General features: G+C 34.8%; 1 protein-coding gene across 9 annotated transcripts in view; it reads right to left on the bottom strand.

Moving 5' to 3' along the window:
• Positions 1-292: 292 nt before the first annotated feature.
• Positions 293-22,032, bottom strand: part of PTAR1 (protein prenyltransferase alpha subunit repeat containing 1) — a 50,638-nt gene continuing 28,898 nt past the window's right edge. For 5 of the 9 annotated variants that reach the window (XM_078366939.1, XM_008995838.5, XM_017973115.4 and 2 more), the window contains 2 exons: positions 14,466-14,770; positions 293-9,345 (listed from right to left, as the gene is read on the bottom strand). In XM_078366939.1, the coding sequence (XP_078223065.1) occupies positions 9,003-9,345; positions 14,466-14,770 (648 nt within the window). In that variant the 3' untranslated portion in view covers positions 293-9,002. The remainder of the gene's footprint in view (positions 9,346-14,465; positions 14,771-22,032) is intronic. The other 4 variants (XM_078366947.1, XM_002742871.6, XM_008995847.5 and 1 more) reach the window with 2 other exon arrangements.

Genomic DNA, 22,032 nt, shown 5'->3' with positions numbered 1-22,032 from the left:
AAAAAAGCGTATCTAGTCATAATAACTTTCATAAGGCAATTAGTCACTGTTAATGCAATTTAAAGACAACTGTGGCGATTTCTCTAATTTGTTTTTGGCACTTCTTTTATGTTCTAGACATAGTGGCATTTTTATTCTTTCTACAAATGCAGGTAATAAAATTATTATCATTTAGACAACAGTTCACACCTCTACCCCCCACCACCATCAAAGCAAATAAAATGGAAAGCTTGGTAGACTAGACTCAAGTTTAAAGCACCAAAAATAAAAATAAAATCACACTTAACACTCATTTTAGGAGATGAAAGGTTTACTTAGAAATTGCAAACAATTAGCAAAGGTAAGACAAGCACTATTTTCCATATTCTACAGAAATATAATAATTTATAGCTGGCTTGGTACATGGTCACATAAGAACAAATCTAATGAAAAAAAGAATATTTCATTTTACTTTTCTGGCACTTATTACAATGTAATAAGTGCCAGTAAGTCCTGGAAGACAGCTGCATAGGAGGATTAGACTCCTAGGGCTGTTTGTTAACATACATTATTATATTGTAAGAATATATAAACAAAATAGGTAAGATATTCAATTAACATGCAATTTAAGCTATATTATTTTGAAGAAACAGGACAAAATTTAGTGAATACAACTTAAAAATTTGTTAATAATGTGTTATAATCAGTATATCATGATATTTTACATGGTTTGGGATTATTCCTCCTTAATGCTTGGCAAATTGGAACAGGTTCATACTACTTCTATAGCATATTAAAATAAAGATGAAGGAAAACAAGTAGATAATTCTATTAGATGCTTTTCTAAATATTCTGAATTTTAAAGTACCATAATTTTATGCCTACCTCACCATCTCCAAAGATAAAATAAAGTCATACTTTGTACTCTATTAATCTGTACTGTCCATTATAGTAGCCCTGAGTCATATGTGACTATTGAGCACTTAAAATGTGGCCAGTCAGAAATGACATGTGCTGTGATTGCAAAATACACTCAAATCTAAGACTTAGTATGGAAGAAAAAGAAGATGTTTCATTAATAATCTTTTATACTGATTACATGTTGAAATGATATTTTTAACATACTGGGTTAAATATGTTGTAAAATTAATTTTGCTTTTTTTAATATGGCTACTGGAAAATTTAAAATTATGTTATGGTTCACATTATATATCTATTGAACAATACGGATATAGATAATCCACAGTCATTACATTAGCCTTAGATTTAGCATCATATTTAAGCACTCTGGGGTACTAACTCAAAATCCCAGAAACCCATAAGCACACTCTGCATATAAATTATTGCAAAATTCATTCTTATCTCTCTGTAAGATATGCATTTGAAGTGTAAAAAGAATTCACAGCATATTTAATCCTTAACAAATGTCAATTAGTATATGGTGAGAGCTAAAGGACTTCAATGTAGACTGTTGGAAAAATTGATCAAGAAACATAGCAGTGCAACAAAGGGAAGACAATTAGTATCTTCAGTAAAATAAGTTAGCCAAACTTATCTTTAATGCCCAGGCCTGACCTTGCACCACAGATTATATATGTAACTTTCCAATTTAAACATAAACTATAAGAAAACCTTAAAACAATATTGATGGCAGCTTAAATCTTCAAGCAATGTAAAATTAACAGGCATGATGAATTCTAATAGCAGAAAATAGTAGCTGAGAACGTTCTTTTAAATAAAAGCTCCTCCAAGTTAAATTATGCAACTGACTAGTGTCCAACAAATTTGGGTAAAAAAAAATTAGATGCTATTAAAAAATCGTAACTGGCTTTTGATTTTTTTTTTTCCTCTCCTTTTTTAAGCTATTGTGGTATCTGAATATTTGGCATACTTATACCTCATCTTTTATTTTTTTCCAACTCAAAAATAGTAAGTTAATCTAGAATGTATTCCATTATTTTCCTAAAAACAACATACATCAAAATACAACACTGATAGTAGTCATCTCAGTCAGTAGCCAGCATCATAGTCATGCATCAAGAACGTCGCCAGGAGGCAATGCCTAATTACATTTCTACTACACACTCTGTTCCTCACAACTCTGGTAGGAATGTTTGTGTTTATAAAACTGCTTTATCTTTTTACATTAGGTAAACTCTGTCAAAAATGCTTTGAAAATTAACAGTTGCTGAAACTACTGTATCATTTATAAAAAGTTCCCCCTCATGCTGAAGATGTTCTGAGAAAACAAGCAGATTATTGTAACTTCACATTTTATCATTACCACTCTTAGGACACGAGAAAGCAAGTTAAGATTTAAGAAAAAATAAAAAGAACCTAAACCAGATAGTACTGGATATACCAATACAGATACTGATCACAGAAGACTACAGTAGTTCTCTCTAGAGTTCAGCCACCTGCTTATTAAGACATTTAAATACGTTTATTAATGTGCGTTGCACAATACTACTTAAACTTTCACATCTATCTTTCGACTATGTTCTGTATAAATAATACTTTTGTTACATGTTACTAACTCAAGCCTAAATAAGCCTAATAAATCATGTCAGTTGATATAATTTAAAAATTCTACACATATATTACTCTACAAATATACTCGTTGGTGAAAAGATGTCAACAGTCTCCTTTCTGAAAGCTGTTTGATGTTAGATCAATCAGTGACTAAGTATTTATTGAGCACCTACTATAACTGTACTCAGTCTATACTCATTCTTTAACCAATAAGAAAAAAATACCTGCTCCAAATGCAAGATGATATTTGCAAGGGAGGATAATATACTGACATTTCTAATAGAATGCTCTTTGAGTAAATATCTGGACATGTGAAATTGTATGACAAATAAACCCCAAATTTATGACCTATCACCTTATAAAGATAAACAAGCAATCTAAAGTATGCTTCATAGTCCTTTGAGGAAAGTGACTGCCATACATAAAATTAAGGCTGATTCCCTAAAGGTATGAAAGAAAAGCCAGAATGTTATTGTTTCTAAACCACTAAAGGCTTAATATAAACAGTTTACATAAGTATCTGGTTAATTTGGGCAAATGAGCACTTGTGTTAGGTTTCTAACTTTGCTGGAAGGTGTTGGTCTAATCAAGAAAACTGCTTTAAATAGGAGCACTTTTAGCATACATGAAAATAAAAATCCTTTGTAAATTTCACTTGCCCTGTGCATTTGAAACTAATGATGTATTCTATGCAAAATGCTCAAAGCTAAGAATATGGACAATGATAACAGAGATAAGCTAGTTTTACGCTTCTAGCTTCTATCAATTCTGACTTGTTGAATTCCTACAACGTGCAAGGCAGTATACACTTGCGTTATATATGGGGTTAAAACATATATGGGGTCTACACATAAAAGGAAACTGAAGTCTTTGGAAGCAAAATAGTCAACAATTTGAAAACCAATGGTAATCATTTTCCTCAACAGTATTTATAAAAATTGAGAATGATGTCAACTAAAACAAAATACAATCATCCCCACCTCTACCAAAGATGTAAATACAATACAAAAATCGTTTCCAGAGGAGACACAAGAATGTTCATCATACTAGAGCCATAGGAACCAAAGCAGCAAGATGAACAACGAGGCAGTCACAGAGTATCTACTAGCTACTGTACTGGTAATAGTTTATTAAAAAATATGATCTATACTAAAATTTAAGAGCTAATAATATATTTAGCATATTTTTGCCTTTTCTTTTTTGCCACTGAATATAAAATTTGTCCTAAATTTACTAAATCGTCTATACCCTGAGGAATAACAACAGACTAACAAAAGTAATGTCAGGGTTAGCTTTCTGGACCATTCTACTGTCCAGTAAGAACAAATTATATATAGCTAATATTCTTGGAAGCACAAGGTTTCATCAGCAGACTGAACTACTGCCTTGTATTGTTCTTAGCAAAGAGTTTGGTTTTACAGTGTTAACATGACCTGTGAGAGTAGAGAAGTCAAAGTTGGGAACCTGAGGTTTCCTCTCCCACCTAAGATCCACAACTGATACACTGATTTTCTGTCTTCACCATGAATGTGGCATATTGCTGCCCTTTAGGAATACATTATTCAGCAGTTCTCTGTAAAAGCACTTTGGAATCTTTAGCTATATATTTCTATGAAATTATAATGAACAATTATTTGCTATCTTCAAATATGGAATTCCTATCCTTCCCTTCTCCATATACAAACAGATAAAATGATACATTTAAAATTCCATTTAAGCATTTACTTCTTTCCCCCAATATCTGAAAGAAAGCAAGTACTGCTTTTACCCCTTTCAACTATATTACATTATGCCTAAATTTGAGAGGGAAGGAAGGCCCATAAGTAAGGCAAAGGATTCATTTAGGACAACATTCTGGCCTTTATTTTAGGGCAGAGTGCCACTGTTTCCCTCTGAACGCAGGTTTTAGACTAATCTTTAATTGTCCACATACCATCCTCTAAATGGTTGCCAAAACATTAGTTGCCAGAAAAAAAAAAAAAAAAAAAAAACCAGAATCTTGGTGTGGTGCTTTAAAATGAAACTCATGAAATAATCAAAACATCCTGCCTGCTTTTTATCTGTCTCTCACTATGGAGCCATGCCTAGTGATGGGAATAAATAAAACAGTGGGCCACAATCAACTGTGTGATAAAACTTCCATCCTATTTTCTTAAACATTAAATATAATCTTGCTCCCCAAAAAAGTAAGAAAGGCACTCGAATTAACACAGTCTGTATAGTTATTTTTTAAAAGACACTATGTGACAATAAGGAATTCTAGGGGTTAACTTCCCAGGGCCTCCACACATCTCTCCATTAAATAGGAGCTTATTACAGACCATACCTAGGTGTGGGGAGGCAGCAACACATAAAGTGCTAGGGTTGCACAGCTCTATTTGAGAAATTTATTCAAGACAAAAAGTTCAGTTGTTATCATGTTCAAATTTTCTAGCATACTTTAAATATCTTTAAGTTTCAAAATATAATTTTCTAGTAGCAAAATAATAATTAGCTTAAAACAGCTTTTTGGAAAAAAAATCATGTTACTTCCCTTTATAACTAATTCTTTATTTAGCATCTTCTATAACTCAGGGGAACTAAGGTAGGGATTATTAGACTGTTGTACAGTAGGTGGTATTTGCCATCTTGTGAAACTGACAATTCGTTTGCTACAATATTAAAAATTCTTTTTACACACACATACATGTGTGTATGTGGCTCAACAAGCACAAATTGGCATGACCTGAACATACCTAATGACATACAATCTACTAAATATATGCTTTCCTACAAACTACTGCATAAAAATCCAAAAGCTTTTGTTTCTACATCTTGTATCACATAAGCCCTTATTTGAAAATTTAAGTACTTTTACACGTAACCTGTATACATTTAACCGTATTAATAATTAAGCCTTTAAGTGAGAACTGTACCATAGGAATAAGAAATATGACTGAAAGTCTGGGCCCAGAGTTTCTTAAGAGGTATTAAAAGGCTAAAATCTAGAAAAGACATAGCGGACATTAATATGTATCAAATCCCTAAGCTTAAAAAATGACTCACACAGACTTAAAAAATATCTGAAAGAGTCACAGTTCAAGTTACAGGGAAGAAAGGAGAAGCACAAAATGATGATATGTGCACAGGTACAGATCAGTAAGTCACTGAAATCAAAGAATTTCTTCAGATGACCAAAAGTAGTTCTGGCTCTGTATGCAGGATCTGTCCTCTAATAGCACAAATGAACAGAAAGTGGTATTCTTAATGCAAGTGGGTTATTTAGCTCTATAAATTTTTAACATATAGTACACTTAATTGACAATGACAGAACTGTATTTTTTGGCTGGGATTTAACAAGTTTAAACAATGTAATGAAATGAAGAAAAAAAAACGTCTAAATCAACTTATTCTATATGTGCTAGCTCTTGCCAAGTACTACGAAGCTAGAAAGCATCATTCATTCACAATCCATTGCACTAATCCATCAATTTCTCAATCATCACTCATTCTATCACTCATAACCAATCTTTCTCTTCTTCTGTTATTCATTAATTTGATAAATATTTAATGAGTCCTCACAATGTCCAAAGCACAAGTAGAATCTGGAAAACACTATATTGCCAAAATAGGTACACTAAGGTACACTAAAGGTGGGGTGAAGGTGGTGGTGGACAGTTACAGATCTTAATGCTTTTAGCTTGTCAGTAGTATTCCTAATCCGCGGTACGGTACAATTCACTGTTCTTCCAGTGAAAGTTTAATGAAATATGTGTCAATAAGCCATTTTTTTCCTTTTAACAATTAGAGAGTTATAGAAAAAAAAAAAAAGAAAAATAAGTGAAGACTAGCAAGTCCCAGAATATAGACAGATCCTTTCCATTATAAGATCTCAAAGACATTATCATGCTACAGGATAGTGGGTTTAAATGTTGACCACTTAGGGAAAAAGCCAACCATATAGGGCAGTATTAGGATTTTCTGTGAATGAACAATTAAAAAATGCAAACTCTAGAAATAAAGCAGCACACATAAGTTACATACTAACAGTATCCTTTGGATATTTGTATTTTTGCTCTCTACTTAAAACTTTTAGGAAGAAACCAAGATATATTAAAGGATTACACGGCTTCAGAAAAGAGTGGGTTAAGAGCCTTAGAAGATATGAAAATAGTTAACACCAAAGATGGCAAGATGATCAGTGGAAGGTACACAAAGGCATAGAGCACTATAAAAAGTTAGCTAATATTTTATAAGGTATTGTCTACACTCATTTCTTTTTTTTTTTTTTTTTTTCACATCAAAGCATAAGAAGCCCTATTACTAAGAATGTGAAAAATAATTCTTAGGAAAAAAGGTAATACTGAGTGAGGCCAGAATTTGGCAACATATTTTAGTGGAATGGGCTGAATCACCCAGGTCTTCTTTGTGTAGTTTGCCCCCAAACCCTCACAGGAGCTAAAAATCATAAACTTATGATTTTATCCATAGAGGTCTAGGTGGACCTTGAGGTATTTGATTCAAAATATGCTTTGTACACAAAGGGCCATGGAATTATATTCATAATGGTTTTTTTCATCTCAACAATATAAGATATAAAAAGGTAATTTTTGACTTTAGAGAAGAACAAATTCTGTCTACTGGAGCCAGGCTAGACAACTTTTCTGGTGTTCTTAAGTCTCACTCACTTCAACAGTCTGCCACTCAGCAAAATCATGATGCCCAAGTAAAGGACCTATTTCTTCTTCAAGGCAATGTACAAGTCCAGGCTTTCCATAACAGTGAGATAGAAGACGTTTACCTTTCCTTGCATCTTAATCTCCACTTTACAAACTACCTAGCAAGTAAAAAGAACAACAGAAAAAGCATGGTTCTCACACTTATTTCTGCCACTATTACTCATATTCTGCACAAAAACAGGACAACTGACAGCTTCCATCATTAGGGAAACTTTTAGAAGGGCTACTCTTGTTCATATTTCTGGTATATGCATGTATTTTAGATGAGGAATGAAATTCATTGCAAATAGGGGGTAGAAATCTTCAGGACATACCCCTGAAGTAAGAAAGGAAAGATACGCAAAAATGACGCACAAAAGTGACAAAAAGTATGTAATGGATTGGTAAGACAGAAAATATATGAAAAGAAGAAACACAGACCATTACAAAAGGGCAAATATAAGAAAGCAGACGTTACTTGGCCCATTCCCCACCCTCACCCCACCAACCTGAAAAACTCAGACCTTATTATTGAAAACATAAGCTACAGCTATAACGTGGATACTTTGGTACCTCATCCCTGATTAAGTTCAGTATCAAAGTGTTTTGTTTTTCATATACTATTCCTTCCCCTGGCATTTGCCAGTAAACTTTAATAGTCACTTCATGATAATTTTGTAGTTTCCATGATGTATCCTCAATAATTTGGATTTTTTAAAAGGAAGATTTTTATGGATATATTTATGTATATATTTCTCCCACTGTCATAAGTGAATTTGAAATTAAAAAGTGGTAATAGCTAAAAATGGCATTCCAGGTTTTCAGAAAAAAATCAATGTTATAAGGACTGACATGTTTTGGTATATACCAAATTTGAGGTAAAAATAATCTATCAAAACTAGCAATAAAAATAATTTTCCTTTACTGCAAGGAAAAAAAATCCTTTTTTTTAAATAACCATTTTAAAAATGGATTACATTGGAAGCATTTTTTCATATAAATTCCAATACTTCTGACTTTGGTAATTGAGTAGAACATGCTAGAGAAAGAGAACCAGTTTATGTTTTTACACATTCACTCATCTAGCCATTTGATATTCAAAACAATTACATCAAGTTGTTCAACATTCATACCAACATTCTTAAGTTGAACTGCAACATAAATGTTTATTTTCAATTTGTTTTAGAGACAGGGTCTCAACTCTATTGCCCAGGCTGAGTATAGTGGTGCAATCATGGCTCACTATAGCCACAAACATGGCTCAAGCAATCCTTCTACCTCAGCTTCCTGTGTAGCCTGGACCACAGGTGCACAGCACCATGCCTGGCTATTTTTTTTTTTACTTTTTGTAGAGATAAGTCTTGCTGTGTTGCCGAGGTTGGTCTCAAAGTCCTGGGCTCAAGTGATCCTCCTGTCTTGGCCTTAAATTTTTAATTTTTAAGAGAATTTGCTTGCCTATGCAGCAATTGGACTGAGGTGGGTAGAGGTGTGTGTGTGAACCCGTCAGGAAAACCAAATGAGAAGCCCCATGTATAGAAATACAAACGGTGAGAAGTTAAACAGAAAATTTAAGACTCTGTTTAGCAGGAAGAAATTATACAATTATTTTATCCCCACAGGAATGCCAGTTATTAACAAAATAAATACAATGAAAGATTTACTATGGACTTTTAACCTAAAGATCAAGAACATATGGTTAGCCAATCATAGTAAACAGTTCATGCAACTATGTAAATAATAAAGGAAAGCAATATTGCACTAAAAGGGGAACCTTGCAGGACTAATTCACCTCTTTCATTGACTCAAAGTAACCAGCCATTTCCTGTATGCATTGGCAAACCTGGCTTGCTCTACGTTCCGACAAGTTGACAATACTTGATCAATGAACCTGTGCTCCATTTCTAGGCCTAGGGAGTCTGGAGCTGGTGTCCGCTTCAGGCGTTTGGTTTCCTGGGAGTAGCCTTGCTTGCTAGAGTCATTCAGTCCATCTACTTCCATCGCCTGAGACAGTTGGGAGCCTGCTGGGATAAGGTGCAAGTCACTCAAAGTCCCCCCAGGGCTGTCTGCAGGTGACAACTGGGTCATGCTTTGAGGAAACCTACCATTTAAGTGATGCTGAAGGTAGAAAATATGCCGCCTGTGACAGAGGGGAAGGAAGAGAATAAAGAAAATCACATTACAAAGTCAAGCATTTCAGGAAAAAAAGGTTTGCAATTTCAAAACATACAGTATTCAGTTCACTGCCCCCTTCAGAACCAAGTTATACAGGGAAGGAGGAAAACCAGTAGAGATGATGTTTCAGGGTATTTGAACAGAGAAACCCTCATGACCCCAGCTTACTGGTTTGTGAGAAAGAATATGATCCTAAGGTTTTACATAAGCATTTACTGAGATGGAAATGACTTGGAGATGGTACTTTCTGATAAAACTAGAAACATGTGATAGTCCAATTTCTGCTATAAATTATAAATAAAAAACAAAACATTAAACTAACCTCATTGATATCCTAGAAGATAAGTGATTAAAAAATAAGCCAATTGAACAGTTCCTTTAGAGGCTTAGTCAGCGGCCTCTATCAAATAATAAAATATTACTTGATAATATTTTAACAACAGATATGTTAATATCGGTTGTAGTGGATCTTATTCCCCAAAAATCAACTGAACTTTACCCTAAATCCATTACCTGCTACAGTTTTAAACATCCATATGCACTGGGGATGTGCTGGGCTCTGAGCAAAACATGTTAAAAGACACAGTTCCTGTTCTGTCTCTAAGGAGAGAGAGCAATTCTCCTGCCCTTAGATCCACCTAGAATTGTTTGCTAAAAATGAAAATTTCCCTCAAGAGGCTGACACAGGAGAATCGCTTGAATCCAGGAGGTGGAGGCTACAGGGAGATGAGATCGCGCCACTGCACTCCAGCCTGGGTAACAGAGCGAGACTCCATTTTTTTAAAAAAATGAAGATTTCCGTGCCTTATATCCAAAAATTTCAATTAAGTGGGGGCACATCTATGTACAATGAACTGTATAAGTTCTAGGTTGTTATATCTCATCATTCATATTAGCAACTCTAAGCCCTTAAAAGAATTCTATTCATTTTCCTTGCATATTCTGAAGTAGATAGGGAGCACATAATGTACCAATTTTACAGGGGGTAAAACTTAAAGGCTAGATAAGCTGCCTAATTGCAATGAGTCAGTAGTAGAAAACTGGCCTATGTAATATAGGCATACCTAGTTTATATTGTGCTTTGCTCTTATGTGCTTTGCAGACATTGTATTTTTCACAAACTGAAGGTTTGGCAATCTTGTGTCAAGCAAGTCTATCAGCACAATTTCTCCAACAAAATGTGCTCACTTTGTGTGTCTGTCACATTTTGGTAATATTCCTAATATTTCAACATTTTTCATGATTATTAAATCTGTTATGTGTCACCAATATTATGTGATCAGTGATCTTTGATGTTACTATAACTATTGTGGGGGTATCACAAACCACACACATATAAAATTATAAACTGAATCAATAAATGCTGTATGTGTTCTGACTGCTCCACCAACCAGCTCTTCCCCCATTTCTCCACCTCACCCTAGGCCTGCCTATTCCCTCAGACACAACAATATTGAAATCAGGCCAATCAATAACCCTACAACAGTCTCTAAGTGTTCAAGTGAAAGGAAGAGTCACATGTCTCTTACTTTAAATCAAAAGCTAGAAATGATTAAGCTAAGTGAGGAAGGCATGTCCAAAGCTGAGACAGGCTTAAAGCTAGGCCTCTTGTGCCAGTTAGCCAAGTTGTCAATGCAAAGGAAAGCGTTTGAAGGAAATTAAAAGGGCTACCACAGAGAATATACAAACGATAAGAAAGCGAAACACAGCCTTACTGCTGATAGGGAGAATGTTTTAGTGTTCTGGATAGAAGAGCAAATCAGCCATAACATTCCCTTAAGTCAAAGCCTAATCTAGACTAAGGCTCTAATGCTCTTTAATTCTATGAGGATTGAGAGAGGTGAAGAAGCTGGAGAAGAAGACTTTGAAATTAGCAGAGATTGGATCATGGGGTTTAAGGAAAGAAGCCATCTCTATAACATAAAAGTACAAAGTGGCAAATACTGATGTAGAAGCTGCAGCAAGGTATCCAGAAGACCTAGCTAAGTTCACTGATGAAGGCAGCTACAATGACAAGAGATTTTCAATGTAGAGGAAATATCCTTCTATTGGAGAATGCCATCTAGGACTTTCATAGCTAGAGAGAAATCCATGCCTAGCTTCAAAGCTTCAAAGGACAGTCTGATTCTTGGTAGGGGCCAATGTAGCTGGTGACTTTAAGTTGAAGCCAAGGCTCATTTACCATTCCAAAAATCTTAAGAATTATGCTAAGTCTACTCTGCCTGTGTTCTACCAATGGAACAACAAAGCCTGGATGAAAGGACATATGTTGACAGCATATCCGTTTAAAGAATGATTCACTGGGCCGGGCGCGGTGGCTCACACCTGTAATTCCAGCACTTTGGGAGGCCGAGGCGGGTGGATCACGAGGTCAAGAGATCCTGGTCAACATGGTGAAACCCCGTCTCTACTAAAAATACAAAAAATTAGCGGGGCATGGTGGTGCATGCCTGTAATCCCAGCTACTCGGCAAGCTGAGGCAGAATTGCCTGTGCCCAGGAGGCGGAGATTGCAGTGAGCTGAGATCGCGCCATTGCACTCCAGCCGGGGTAACAAGAGTGAAACTCCATGTCAGAAAAAAAAAAAAAAAAAAAAAAAAGAACGATTAAGTGAATATTTTGAGCTCACTGCTTGCTCAGATAAAAGGATTGCTTTCAAAATATGACTGTTCGTTGACTATGCACCTAGTCATCTGAGATCTCTGATTGAGATGTACAAAAAGATTCATGTTGCTTTCATGACTGCCAACACAGCATTCATTCTGTAACCCATGGATCAAGGAAGATCTTCAAGTCTTGCTAAGAAATATATTTCATAAGGCTCTAGATGCCACACATAGTGATTCCTCTGATGTATCTGGGCAAAGTAAATTGAAAACCTTCTGAAAAGGGTTCACCATTTTAGATGCCATGAAGAATTGTGATTCATAGGAGAAAGTCAAAATGTCGACATGAACAAAACTTTGGGAGGTGATTCTAACCCTTGTGGATGACTTTGAGGAACTCAATACTTCAGTGGAGTAAGTCACTGCAAATGTAGTGGAAATTCTAAGAGAACTTGATTTAGAAGTGGAGCCTGAAGATGTGACTGAAGTGCTACAATCTCATGATAAAACTTGGATGGATGAGGAGTTGCTTTTTATGCATGAGCCAAAAAAAAAAAAAAAAAAGTGGTTTCTTAAGATAGAATTTACTCTGGTGAAGATGCTGTGCACATTGTTGAAATGACAACAAAGGGTTTAAAATACGACATAAACGTAGTTGATAAAGAAGCAGCAAGGTTTGAGAGGACTCCAATTTTGAAAGATGTTCTACTGGGGAAAAAACGCTGTCAAACAACATCACAGACTACAGAGAAATCTTTCATGAAAGGAAGAGTCAAACTTCGTTGCTATCTTATTTTAGGAAATTGCCACAGCCACCCCAAACTTCAGCAATCACCTCTCTGATCAATCAGCAGTCATCAACATTGAGGCCAGATCCTTCACCAGCAAGAGACTGCAACTTGCCAAAGGGTCAGATGATCATAAGCATTTTTTTAGCAATCTAGTAGCTTAATTAAGATACATACTTTTTAAAAGACATAATGCTACTGTACACTTCTTAGACTACAGTGTAATGTAAAAGTAACTTTTATATGGAATGGAAAACAAAAACAAAATGTGTGACTCATTCTATTGCTATATTCACTTTATTGCAGTGGTCTGGAACTGAACCTGTGATATCTCTGAAGTATGCCAATAGCTTAAAAGATCTCTCTTCTCTCTTGAAAATGTGAAATAAGAGTGTTTTGGTTTTAAGAGAAAAAAAGAATTCCTACTAATGAAGGTGCCAAAGAGGGGAGATGATCTTCTATGTTCTGAATGTATTTAGCAAGGAAAAGCAGCTAACAAGGTCTCTGCAAATAACCTACCAGAGAGACTAGACTGGAGAAAGAGAGAAAATCTCAATAACTTTAGAAATATGCAATTTTAAAGAATACCTGCCTCCTTCCTGCCTAGCACAGGCAAGTCTTTCATTTACAAATACAATGCTATGGCCTAAAGTAGAATCTGTATTTATGAAGATGAAGATACCTCCAAAAGGGAGATCCAAAATAAATGAAGCTAGAAAGGTGGGTTACATACCTGAGCTTTATTCTAACATACTATCAAATGTACTCACAACTTGACAGGTTGCTAACCCTTTTTCACTCTTTCCTACCAGACTTTCCCCTCTCTCAAAGAAAAATTCTTTTAACACTTTAAACAAAAAGTGTCAAGAGATTATACTTCAGGTAAATTAATTTGCAGACCATCAGGGCTGAAAAAAATAATAAAGCATGCCTTATTCTCAGGGTCTAAACAAATCTCAATCCTGACTGTGTATCAAAATTATGTTTTTTTTTTCTAAAAAAAAAAAAGGGGGGGGGGGGCTGGGCATTGTGGCTCACATCTGTAATCCCAGCACTTTGGGAGCCTAAGGTGGGTGGATCACCTGAGGTTAGGAGTTAAAGACCAGCCTGGCCAACATGGTGATAACCCGTCTCTACTAAAAATACAAAAATTGGCCGGGATTGATGGTGTGCACCTGTAACCCCAGCTACTGGGAAGGCTGAGGCAGGAGAATCGCTTGAACCTGGAAGGCAGAGGTTGCAGCAAGCCAAGATTCTGCTATTGCACTCCAGCCTGGGCAACAAGAGTGAAACTCTGTATCAAAAAAAAAAAAAAAAAAAAAAAAAAAGAGAGATAGCAGCAATCCATCCTAGATACACTAAATATTAGTATCTCCAAGAAAGGAGTCCAAAAACTTTTGATTCTGTTTTATTTTTGAACTAACACAGGTTATTCCGTTGCACAGTCAAGGTTGAATACGCCATCCTAAGCTGCAGGTAGAGATCTACATGAGGAATCTCATATTGATGATGATGATGATGATGATGATGATATGGTAACACAAAACTTCTTACATTCACTCAGGCAAAGCTCCACAATCAGATGACTATGTTTACCCAGTAGGCAGGAATCAGGTGTCACTAACACCTTCTGCAGCTCTCATAAGGACATGCACAGTTTTATGCAGGAAATAAGACTTTCCCTTTTCTTACCTATGACACCAAAGGGTTTCATGTCCTGGGTAGGAATCAATAAGATCAGTGCTGAATTCAACTTCTTCTTCTAGAAGATGGGGAAGATTAATCCTTGGTTCCTCTGTTGAAGCTGCTGCTTCTTCATCTTTTGGAAGAACTAGGGCTGGCTCACTTCTCAAACAGTTTTGCTCCATCACAGAACTGTCTATCACAGTTTGGCTAATCAAAGACTTCAGCAAAAACTGGCGGTAGTGAAATCCACTGTGGTCTGAAACGTGCATAGATGCCCAATGCTTAGTAGAAGACAGTTCATCAAGAAGAATCTTGTAAGAAGGAAAAAAGGGTAGTAAGAAGAAGAGTTCCCAAAGGTTTTTCTTTCTCCGTTATTGCCTCTGATTTCTCCTTAATTTGTTCCTTTTTTGACAAGACATTCTTACCAGTATTTTGTATACAATGTCTAGAACAGTGTTGTCACTTAGTGGAAGCTTAATACATGCAAATTTTCTCTTTCCCATATAACAGTGACAGTGTTTTTTGTTTTAAAGACCAAAGAATTTAAGGACTCATTTGTCATCCTTTCCCTAGACCTTGACTACTCATATTCTGATTGGTACACACAGAGAAGTAAAGTCAAATTCTAAAATAATAATGACCCCTAGGGTATTCCCTTAAAAGTAATGCTGATGTAAAAGGGAACATATAAACTCAGATAGTTTGATATAAGCTTTATGTTACATTTAATAAATTTGTATAATATCTAAATTATTATCTGTTCAACAACAGGCTCAGTGAAATTATTTGTTCTTCACTATAAGTGCCACGTGGGCAGAGACCATGTTTCTCCTGTTCACTACTTAATTCTAAGGGATTAGTACAAAAACATAATGCACTAAAAAGATTTTTCAAGAGATCATGACTTTGTCTCAAACTCATTTAATAACAAAAGGGTTTTAAAATAAGTGAAATAAAATTCAGTAGTAAATTGTTTAAATATTTGTGATACCAATATCTTACAAACTAAAGAATTTCAAATGTAACGTTTTTTAAAAAGCAGCACTTATGTAAAAATTATTTATTTCAGAGTGTCTTGGACAGGTAGCAAACATAAATCAGTAAAAGGTGTATCAAGGGCCTAGACGTTCCATCAGAGGATTTTTCAGACCAGCTAAGGAAAAAAGACACACATTTGTGAACAGTTAACAATATAGACAGCATAATGCTGAATGACACTTTTACCTGATTGTCAAGGGTTCCAGGCAAATGCCTTCTCCTGTACCATGATCTTTTTTCCATTTCTTACACACTTTTCTTCCCCAGGAATCTTTCCCTCTTCTGAATCTCCACAGTACGTGTGTGTTCCATCACATTTATTAAAGAATTTTCAGTGCATCTCTTTATTTCCTTAAACTCAGTGAGGAAGTGCTTTAAGGTATTTATTCATTCCTAATTGATGCTTCAATCCCTCTACACCTACTGGCATCACAGTGGATATATAAGTATTTTATGAAATGAATGAATGAACAATTTAATAAATAAGGTGACTAGTACAAAGGAGTAAGATTGTTTCCAGCCAAAATGGTCAAGTTGTTATCAGTGGCATGTTTTAAACATCTCCTTTAAGTTCCAATGAGTTTATTCAGCCATCTAAATTTATTCCAGAGGCTATAGCTGGCAAGCCTCTGAGAAATGGAAAACAATATCTTTATCTGATTTTAAAAGGTAAGCAAAAATTAGCACCAGATAAACCTGAAATAAAAACCTACCTGAAATAAAAATTTATCTTACGTTTATGACATTTTTGAAAAATAAACCTGTAAAACATTCTGGCTATAATATAGCAGCTTTTTTATTTTGGCATGGCTTCTTAATATGGATTAAAAAGAGTATTCTACTTGTTTAAAATGAACTTATATAATATGAAAAAAAATTTAGATTAATTCTTACTGGATATTCCCATGTATAAATCGTAATTTATTATTTAATTTTGAGGCAAAAATGGCATATATATATATATAGAGAGAGAGAGAGAGAGTTCTGGATGGGCGTGGTGGCTTATGCCTGTAATCTCAGCACTTTGGGAGGCCAAGGCGGGCAGATCACCTGAGGTCATGAGTTGGAGACCAGCCTGACCAACATGGTGAAACCCCATCTCTACTAAAAATACAAAAATTAGCCGGGCATGGTGGCACACACCTGTAGTTCCAGCTACTAGGAAGGCTGAGGCAGGAGAATTGCTCAAACCCAGGAGGTAGCGGTTGCAGTGAGCCAAGATCGATCCACTGTACTCCAGCTTGGGTGACAGAGCGAGCCTCCATCTCAAAAAAGAAAAAAAAAGATTTTCAACAAAATCAATTTCTTAAAAAACATCTTAGGCTTTTAAAGAGAAAATCCACTATTTTCTTCTTTCTAAGATATAAAGATGCATATTAAATGAAAGAAGAAACTTTAACTGGAATTTAAGGGCATTTTCTTGTTAGAATAAAAAGATATAAAGATATAGGCAATGATTTTTTTAAAAAAAAAGACAGTAATTACTTTTAAGGGATCCAATTAACATTTAAGTGATCTAAAGATACTATATAAAGTTACGGCTTTAATGTACAGTACTAATGGGATAAATGACCTTTATATGATATACCTTAAATATCCTTCTTTTCCAACTTCCATATGAAAACATGAAGAAGTGAATAAATAAACTACAAGAAAACTGCAGATGCAGGGCTATGAAATAGAGGGATAATGTGTTAAAAATGAAAGACTACTGAAAATACATATGCCATCAGTGCTGTAAACTTTTAAAAATAACATTTGGGTTTTCTGCTGATTATAAAAGTGATACAAAATGATCACTATAGAAAATTCCAATAATACAGAAAAATATGAAAAAGCAAACAAAAATTATCCATTACTTGTTGACCAGAGATTACTACTTGCAACATTCTGGCATAAAACAAATCTTTCAGGTTTTTTTCTATGTATGCACATGCACAGAGTTTATTTTTAACAAAAATTTGGGATATTCTTTTGTACTAATTTTATTCCACTTCAATGATAAATACATTCCTATGGCATTAAATATTATTCTATAATATATTTTTAAACTCATATTTCACCCTCAAGATTATCAGAATTTAACCATTCCCATGTTTGTCTGTACACTTGTGTAAGTAACACTCGCATATAAATCTATGTACATATCTAATTATTTAGGAGAAATTTCTAGAAATATATTTCCTGGGACAAAGAAAAAACTTTATAAGGTTTTGATATATACTGTCAAAGTACCATACAGAAAGGCAGTATAATTTATATTCCTATTGGAAGTACGTGTTAATGCTTATTTCCCAAATTCATTATCAATACTTTAATCTTCATTAATTTAATAAGTGAAGAATCACATTTCATTTGAATTTATATTTCCTTAATTATCATTAAGGCTAAGTATCTTTTCTTGTTTGATTACTTTTCTTTTGTTTCTTCATTTATGAACTGCCTATTTTGCCTAATTCTCTATTATGAATTGTCTAATTTGCTATTATGTTAGTTATTATTTTTCTTATGAGTTTGAAAGAGATCTTTACATATTAAAGACATTAAGTCTCTATTTGTCCTATGCATTGTATTATTTTCAGTATATTACTGCAGCTGATTTTTTAAATTATTCTTTTTTTTCAAGATTTGGAGTCACACAAAATTCTTTTTCTTTCTTCTGTCCCTCAGGTCAACTGAAGTATAAATGACAAATTAAAATTGTGTGTGTGTGTGTGTGTACGACATATGTTTTTATGTATACAATGTGAAATGATTACCACAATCAAGTGAATTAATATATCCATCACCTCGCATAGGTATTTTCTTTTTTGTGATAAGAACATTTAAGATAATGCTCTTAGAAATCTTTAGGTATACATTATTATTAAGAGTAATTACCATGTTCTACAATTAGACCTCCAGAACTTATTTATCCTAACTGAAACTGTATCCTTTAACCAGCAACTCCCTATTCCCCACCATAACCTATACTCCTGCAGTCACCATCCTACTCTCTATTTCTGTGAGCTCAGCTTGTTTAGATCCACATACAAGTGAGACCATGCAATATTTATCCTTCTGTGCCTGGTGTATTTCACTTAGCATAATGTCTCCCAGGTCTCCTTTTCCTTCATAGAGGTTTTTATTCCATTTAAAGTTCAATTTAGTATTTAAGACTAAAAAAGAAAAAACCATAACTTTCTATTTTCTAAAAAGTTAATTATACCACCATCGAAAATTGAAAAAGGAATCCTTTCTCTGATTATGTGAAATACCACATTCATCATTAATGAACTATGTACATATCATGTATTAGAATTTGTTTCTGGACTTTACATTCTGTTCCATTACTGAATCTATTTTCGAAATAGTATCACAATTTTAATTACTCCATCTTATTAAACATTTAAGTATCTAATGGTAGAGTGTTCCTGATTGTTTTTCGCAACAATTTCTTAGCTATTCTTAAAGCTTTATTCTCTCTAATGAACTTTAGAATCATTTTTGAAGTGAAAAAATAAATCAGTGGTTTTTAATGTATTCACAAAATTGTGCAACCATTGCTGTTATCTAATTTCAAATATTTTCATCACCCCCACAAAACCCCATTCCTATGAGAAATTATACCCCATTCCCTCCTCCCCAGCCTTTGACACCCACTAATCGGCTTTGCCTATCCTGAACATGTTACATAAATGAAATCATACAATATGTGGCTTTGAATCTGACTGCTTTCAATCAGCATGTTTTCAAGGTTCATCCACGTTACACCATGTATCAATATTTCCTTCCTTTTTTATGGCCAACATTCCACTGCATGAATATACCACATTTTGTTTTCCATTCCTCAGGTGAGGTGTTACTTTTTGGCTACATAAACAATGTGGTTATCAATGTTCTCATAAAAGATTTGGTATGGAATGTGTTTTCAGTTCTCTTGGGTATTATATCTAGGAGTAGAATTACAGGGTCATATGTAGTAATGCATGTTTTTCCCCAAGAATACAATATATTATTACCTATAGTTTTATTAATATATGGTAATTCTATGTTTAATTATTTGAGGAAATGCCAAACTGCTTTCCACAGTAGCTGTACCATTTTACATTCTTACCAGCCATAAATAAGTTTCTCTACATCCTAACCACCATTTATTATTGTCTATATTTTGGTGTGAAGTGTTATCTCACTCCCTGTGGTTTTGATTTCCATTTCCCTAATAGTAATGAGGTTGCATATCTTTTCATACCTTTATTGGTGATTTTGATTTTTTTTTTGAGAAATGACCATATGTGCTTTTTTTATGTGAGGCACCGTATTAACTTGCAATTTGCCAGTAGTAATAAACTGCCTGACTGTCTTTCCTGCCACCCTACCCTCAAACATAAAAATATTTTAAAATTTACTTAAATATGTTTATTTAAGCATGCAGACATCAGAGAGAATGTAAAATAAAAAACTAAGGTATCATAATTCCACCACATACTACTTTTAATCAATCTTTATTCTTTAACCGTTTATCTGAATAGAAAATGAATATATGCTTTTATAAAAAATACAAGGAAAAAATCAATAATGTTGTTGTATGTATGTATGTATGTATGTATGTATGTATGTATAAATATCTGCTGAGCATTTACCATGTGCCAAGCACTGTTCCAAATACTTGAAAGTATTTGCTATTTCATTCAATGCTAATAAATATATTAAAAATTAGATGGTTATGTGCAGTGGCTCACGACTGTAATCCCAACACTTTGGGAAGCCAAGTCAGGTGGATTGTTGAGGTCAGGAGTTCAAGACAAGCTGAGCTACATGGTGAAACCCCATCTCTATGAAAAATACAAAAACTAGCCAGGCATGGTGGTGGGTGTCTGTATTCCCAGATACTTGGGAGGCTGAGGCAGGAGAACCACTTGAACACAGGAGGCAGAGGTTGGTTGCAGTGAGCTGAGATTGTGCCACTGCATTCCAGTCTCATTTATTTATGAGAACTGTCTCATAAATGAATAAAACTTGGCTTATCCTAATATAACCTGTTGTAAATATTTTTCTTTAAATCATCTTCTAAAATGTAATTTTTAGTCATAACAAAATATTCCAATGTGATGGACTGTAACTAATCCCTCAGTATTGAAAGGCTACAGCTTTTCTCGTTTTTCACTACTGTAAGTGCTACTTTTATATATCAAACGTCTACATTTAATAGCCAGTGTGTATTGGACACTTAGTTAAGGCACTGTGATAGCCACTTTATACACATCCTCAAATTCAATTTGCATCACTCAGTGAGATGGAATTACCATCACCCCACTTTTCCAGATGAGAAAACTGAAGGTTGAAGAGACTAAGTAGCTTCCTCAAGGCTACACAGCAAATTAGCCGGAATGCAAAGTAGGTCTGTATGACCACTGAGTGAAGCCTTTAATCACTCTACCACACTTCATCTTCCATTATTTCTTTATGAGGAATTCCTGGAAGCAGAACTCTTAAAAATAACACCATATTTTAAAACGTGTGATAAATGCTGCCATGTTGCCCTTCAGTAAGATTGCAACAATTTGAATAATGCTCATTTTCATACTCTAATACTTGATACCAGTACTTTAAAACGTCATTTTCAATTTTCTAAGCTAAAACAGGCCGGTTCATTTCATATATATTTTTAAGCTGATCTAGACTACTGGTATTTTTGAGATTACCTCCTGTAATAGACAAAGCGTAGCAGTAAATGTTCTGGGGGCCCAGTGGCTTTTAACAGAAAGGAGATTTTGCAAATTTAGGACACCTCACTGAAAACAAGAACAGGAGATGTTGCAGTGGCAAGTGGTGACAGGAAGAATGGTAAGTCCTCCTTCAAGGGAAAGTCAAGGAAGGGTGATGACATCTGAGCCCAAGAGTGGACCCTGGCACCTGAGCTATTAATGAGTTATCCTTACCACCAGATGGTTTCAAGTAGCCAAGAATTTCACTTTGGCCCCTTGTTCCTGATTTTATGGAAATGCCACTTGAAAAGGTCCACATTATGGCAGAAAAATTTCCAAAGACCTCTCAGTTAACCTGGACTCTGACTTCCTTTTTATCCCCAATCCTCCCTATATCTCTTTCCTCCTCCTATACACTATTGAGTTGTAGATCTGACATGATTGCCTCTAAAGCACTCCATATCCCTGACAACCACCAAACAACTTGTAATCACGCCTCCAGACTCACACTATGTATTTTCCTTCCCCTTGGCAGCTATTTCCAATGAGCCCATCCTAGATGAAGAACCATTTTTCTGTGCTCCCACTGTATTCTGATGCTTTGGAATTGTTGGTCTACTTTCTCAACTAGATTTTCAATTTGTTAAGAGCAAGCACTTAGTTTTACTGCCATACCCAGTATATAGGACAGTGGCTGGGTATGACAGAGTTTTGCTCTTTTTATGAATAAATTGCACTGAGTTGATCAAGCAAACTGGTGGCCAATTTTCTATCTCTGGGGGAGCAGAAAAGGAACTAAAATGGAGTCAACCTCTCTTTAGTAGATGCCCAGTAATTTACATCCATTA

This window comes from Callithrix jacchus, chromosome 1 (genome assembly GCF_049354715.1).
Source record: "Callithrix jacchus isolate 240 chromosome 1, calJac240_pri, whole genome shotgun sequence".
Taxonomy (NCBI): domain Eukaryota; kingdom Metazoa; phylum Chordata; class Mammalia; order Primates; family Cebidae; genus Callithrix; species Callithrix jacchus.
Note: the sequence above shows the minus strand (reverse complement) of the source record. Positions and strands in the feature narration are given on the sequence as shown.